Source organism: Limulus polyphemus, unplaced genomic scaffold, assembly GCF_000517525.1.
Source record: "Limulus polyphemus unplaced genomic scaffold, Limulus_polyphemus-2.1.2 Scaffold1288, whole genome shotgun sequence".
Lineage (NCBI taxonomy): Eukaryota > Metazoa > Arthropoda > Merostomata > Xiphosura > Limulidae > Limulus > Limulus polyphemus.
Genome location: NW_013666898.1, coordinates 247,244 through 253,046, shown reverse-complemented (window position 1 = coordinate 253,046; position 5,803 = coordinate 247,244). Strand labels below are relative to the sequence as shown.

At 31.6% G+C, this 5,803-nt stretch overlaps 1 protein-coding gene across 3 annotated transcripts in view; it reads left to right on the top strand.

Annotated features, from left to right (window-relative positions):
- The window catches only part of LOC106462946 (2-oxoisovalerate dehydrogenase subunit beta, mitochondrial-like), a 25,431-nt gene that overhangs the window by 18,173 nt on the left and 1,455 nt on the right, over positions 1–5,803 (top strand). For all 3 annotated transcript variants that reach the window (XM_013922914.2, XM_022390344.1, XM_013922913.2), the window contains exons 6-8: positions 965–1,136; positions 1,969–2,114; positions 4,636–4,722. In XM_013922914.2, the coding sequence (XP_013778368.2) occupies positions 965–1,136; positions 1,969–2,114; positions 4,636–4,722 (405 nt within the window). The remainder of the gene's footprint in view (positions 1–964; positions 1,137–1,968; positions 2,115–4,635; positions 4,723–5,803) is intronic.

Sequence of the window (5,803 nt, the reverse complement as noted above, 5' to 3'; positions counted from 1 at the left end):
ATATAAAGTTTTTCTTAAGAAATGTTTGATAACTATCTGATCCATAAAAGTATTTTTAATATTACTTTACATGATAGATAGGCAACATGCGAAAAGAAAAAAAAGACATGAGAAAAACACTTCTTTACAAACTTTAAGACTTAACAAAAAAATTTTATATTTTGCGTATGAAAGCATTGTAATGTTTACCGATAATCTGCCAAATTTCATTAACATTTGCTTACTAATTTAAAAGTTATAGCATGAAAACTATAACAAGCACAAAATGGTTACAAGGTCAGTCCCAGGGACCGAATCCGTGCTGAAAGAGTTAATGGCTCAAAGAGCCTGGAATGCTCAGACATGTATAAGCCTATTTTAATTGTTTCTACCTATAAAAATATATGTTTGCTTTTCATGTAAAATTCAGTCCTCAGTTGTAGCTTTCACACATATCTCCTGAAGCAGATACTTATTGTGTTCAATGAAACATTCACAGTTATGAGGTGAGAAATATTATCTTCAATTGTTAGTTAGAAAGTGGGGAAACAACTGTGTTTGAAATATGTATTCATAATTGATTGTTTAGGACTTAATCAGCTCTAATATAGAACCTCTGCAAGATAGATTTTACTAAAAATAGTCCATATTCCAGCCAATTTCAGCCTCTAACATGTCAAATTTTATCTTTTATTTTAAAGGCCGGCAGTAGCAGACACTCTGAAGGCCTGAAAACATATTTTATTGAATAATTTCATTGGTAATGAAAACAAATGCTGTAGGCATACTACCATAAGAAAATATTTTTTTAGATTCTACTTGAATTTTGAGCAGCAGATGATTAGATTGCTAGCTACACATGAAGAGCTCTGTGTTATTTTAGTGTCTCAAATAGTCTTCTTGAGCCTAAGAAATTGTCATTGAGAAAAAATTAAATAAATGATTTTTAAATTGTAATGAAGTAATTGATGTGTTTCCTGTACAGGTAGTAATTCCAAGAGGCCCCATACAAGCTAAAGGACTCTTGCTTAGTTGCATTCGAGACAAAAACCCATGCATCTTCTTTGAACCTAAAATTTTGTATCGATTGGCTGTGGAACAGGTTCCATTAAAAGACTATGAAATTCCACTTGGTAAAGCTGAAGTTATTCAAGAAGGTAAGATGTAATTCCTTTGTTCAGTACACGTGTTGTATGCACAAAAAGTTTCAAGAAGACTAGCTGAATTGTAACCAGTAATCATGCTTTGTTAATGACTTACAATGCTTCCCTTCTGTGTTATGTGGTTCTAAATTCTAATGGTTGTTTAATAGATCATAATGGTTTATATATCTACATCATTCAAAAACATCCAGGATCAGCAGAAAAAAGTTATAATAGAAAAGAAACACCAATAATCCAAGCTATTTACTCCTGATAAATTCCACTTTCCAAAAGAACTCATTTAGAAAACAAATTAGTATTCGAAAATAAACCAATAACTTGAGCCATTTACCTCCTGATGAAAGAAAGCCCACTTTGTGAATATGCTTTGGTTACTTGTTTTTTTTTCTGGTATTTATTTCATTGTCATGCCACAGTAACAAATTGTGTGTGTCAAACCTTGTAACTTCATGAATTTATGTTTTAACCTGTCATTATTACTAATGAAATAATCTTTATAATGAAAAGGCTACATATTCACATTATGTTAAAAAAAATTAAGATTATGGAAGGCTATTCTGTATTTTATGTGAAATCCTTTTAAAGTTATAAGAGCATTTTTTTATAATTTGGAAAAGTCTCCTATACTATTTCTTTAAAATGAAGTTTTGTAGAGAAACTTGTATTCTTAATCAGACATATTTAAACTGATTTACATAAAATGTTTTTTATAAGATTGTAGTAACATTTATAAAATGTAAATGTTATTTTACCCCCTAAGGAAGTCATTTTTAAGCGCTAACTTGGAGTAAAGGTTATTTCATTATGATATTTAAAACTTCTTCAGGTGATCATGTAACCCTCGTTGGCTGGGGAACACAAGTTCATGTTTTGAAAGAAGTTTGCCAGCTAGCCCAGGATAAGCTGAATGTTTCATGTGAATTGATAGACTTGGTGTCCATTTTACCTTGGGATAAAGACACCATTGCCAAGGTACTTCTTTTTCATTCCTTTCGACTAAAATGTGATGCAATTTAAAAAAAAAGAATTATAATCAAACTACATCTATTATATTTGTTTAACTGATGGCCAAGTCTTTTCAAAAAATGAAAGAGTTAAAAAACTTAATACAGTTTGTTAATCCTGTCAAATATTATTTTTCCCATCATGATCGAATAACCTAATGTTTTGCAATAAAAGAACACTTTAGGATACTTAAATGAAGGTTGTCGATATTACATAGCATTACTATATGAATGATAAGAATTTATCGTACATCATTATAAAATACATTTTTTCACTTTTATTTCAATATCAACTTATTATTTAATAAGACCTTTGTGAGCAAGTTACCAAAAGCGTAGTGTTTTATTAGAGCTGCTTTAAGCAGTATTGTGTTTCAAAATTAATATTAAGAATCAATTATATGGTGATTAGGGCGCTCGACTCGCAATCTGAGAGTCGTGGGTTCGAATACCTGTTTCACCAAACATGCTTGCCCTTTCAGCCAATGGGGGCCTTATACTAGTTATCCCTCTAGTCTTACACTGCTAAATTAGGGACAGCTAGTGCAGGTAGCCCTTGTGTAGCTTTGCGCGAAATTCAAAAACAAAAAACAAACAATTATATGGTATTGTGTTGAATCATTAATATTGTTTGATATTATATTAAGGAATTGACATTACTGTCATTGTATTTGGTATTGATAGTATTAAAGAATTAGCGTGTCACATTGTGTGGTTTTATGTTAAAGAAATAACATTAGCATTACATCAAGTGGTTGTGTATTAACTTACTTAAGCCCATCAAGTGGTGTTCATACCTGCATTTCAACTTTGTTGACTATGGAAAGGCATTTGATAGCATGGACAGGAAAGCCCTCTGGAAATTGGTAAAACATTATAGTATACCAGCTAGAGAAGTTTATTACCCAAATCCAGAAGTTGTATGAAGGAATGTCCTGCAGTCTGGTACATGGAGCACAACTCATCCTTAGCTTTCAGGTAAAGACAGGAGTAAGGCAGGATTACCTATTATTGCCCTTTCTCTTTCTACTAGTGATCAACTTGATCATGAAGAGAACCAATGAAGGCAGAAAAAACGACACCCAGAGGACACAAATGGAAGACTTAGGTTTTGCCTATGGCTTGGCTTTCCAATCACACGGCCACAACCAAATTCAGGAGAAAACAAAGTGTCTGGAAACTATATCAACTTAAACTGGACTAATCAACCTTAAAGGCAAAACAAAGTTTCTTAAAATCAACACCAGTAGTAACAACACAGTAACATTTGGAGTGAAATTGTTGAGAAAATAGGCTCCTTCATTTAACTAGGCAGTGTGATCAACAAGCAGGGCAGCACTGACAAACATGTGACAGCAACAATCAGTAAATCTAGAGTAAGTTTCCTTAAATTGAAGAATATCTGAAACTCAAGAGAAATTACAACATACAATAAAATCCAAACATTCAATTCAAATGTCAAATAAGTACTCTAAAATGACTCAGAAGTGTGAAGAATGATGAGAATAATAATGAAGAACATCCTGTCCTTTGTTAGTGGATGTCTACACAGAATTCTTTGCAATTGCTGTGGTTTTGTGTCATAGAAGTAACATTAGCATTATTACATCATGCGATATTGTGTTAAAGAATTATTGATAATGTGACATTGAATGGTTTTGTGTTAAAGAATTTGTTAGTGTCACATTGTTTTTAAGGTCTTGTGTTAGTAATTTCAAGTGATTTTTTAATACAAACAGTTAATATAAGTAACACATGATGAATTTACATCTTTTAACAGCCTGATTTTTATACTTTATTCATTCAATATTTTCCTTGTATAACACTTTCACAGTATATTTATTGACTTAATCAGTAATTAAAAATCAAAGGTTTGTATCTGGTGTGAAATCTTTCTACTATGATATATTTACTGTCAAAAACGTATTCACAGGAAATAATGTATAGTGATGAGATAGAACTAACATTTGTTGATGTGAACCTATTCTGCACCAGCTTTATGAGGAAGTATTACTGACATTTGTTGATGTGAACCTATTCTGCACCAGCACTATGAGGAAGTATTATTGACATTTGTTGATGTGTACTTCTGTCACAGCACAGTAAGGAAGTATAACTGACATTTGTTAATGTGAACTTCTATCACTGCAATGTGAGGAAGTAGTACTGATATTTGTTGATGAAAACTTCATATGTCACAGCACTATTAATACTGACATTTGTTGATGAAAACTATGAGGTAGTAGTACCGATGTGTGTTGATGTGAACTTCTATCACTATGTGCAAAAGTTGATGAGTGTGTTATCATGAAAGCTGGAGTATTTACAATTCATTGCAAAACAGTGTAGTAGTTGTCAAAGGAAAGAAATGTTTCTGACAAGCAATAAAAAAATCAGTAATTCAATAGATATATATTGTTCATACAAAAAAATAAACGATCAAACATTTTATGTTTGTTAAAGAAGAAATATGTTGTATATTTTTTTAGTCTGTCACGAAGACAGGACGACTTCTCATTGCTCACGAGGCTCCTCTGACTTCTGGATTTGGTGCAGAAATTGCTGCTTCTATTCAGGTATGTAGGAAATTGGTTCATTTCACAAGAAGTAGTTGATAAGCAAGCAGATGAATAAATGGAAACTGAATCAAAAGGATAGAAATTTGGTTTGAAAATGTAACATTTGTAAGAATTTTGAAATCAGAAAGAATTAATTTATGGAATATTTTAATACAGGGTCATCATTAGACATAAAGTTTTGAAGGTGTATCTTTTATAGAAAGATGGCAGGCATATTGTAGAGTAAAGGAAAACTGGAATTGGTTGTAAGTCACCAGATTTTGCTGTTGTTATAAATAAAGGTGTGGGAACAGCTATTTCCTTATTTTTCTTTCCATAGAACAGATAGTTACGAGTCAGATTCAGGTGTGACTGGCAGTTTACCAAGCAATAGGCTTTATTGTTTTAAAATGCTGGCTGTAATACGAAACAAATTGTTGCATATTGAAAAAGCTGTTGTGCAGAATTCTAGGAATCATTATACTTCTTTGATCGGGAACTTAAAACTTAATCTTTGATTCATTAAAGGGAATATACACAAAAAAGAAAAAAGATGAAATGATTGAAGGGGGTTTCAGCCCACTTAAAAATGGGTTAGTGATGTCTGTATTTAAAAGACCAAAAAACTTGGAAACTATCCCAAAAGTAGCAATAAGATGGAAATGTAGTTTTTTGTTTTTAATGCTGACATCACAGGTTTTACAAATTAAACCCTGTTTCTGTGTTGATCTTCAGAAATTATTGCAACATATTAAAAAATGTGATACTCGTTTTGAAAACAAAATGCCTCTGAACAAATCCTTTCCAACTTTGTTAATATGGATTTTTCCAGTATATATATAATTATGTTGTTATAATTAGGAAATTTCAACTGGATGAGTAGATAGATATGCATAGAGAAAGTTTAAAGAAAATCTGGCTAATGTTTATTAGTTTGACTTAGCTGCCAATAACAAAACCTGAAGAAATGACAACTGCTTATTCAGATTCCTGCTGAGATTTGGATTTAATGTTTCTACAAAAGGTTTGGCAGAATGTCAGAAAATTTCTGATCTTTATAATTAAAACTACTTAAGCATTCAAGTATTTGACATTATTG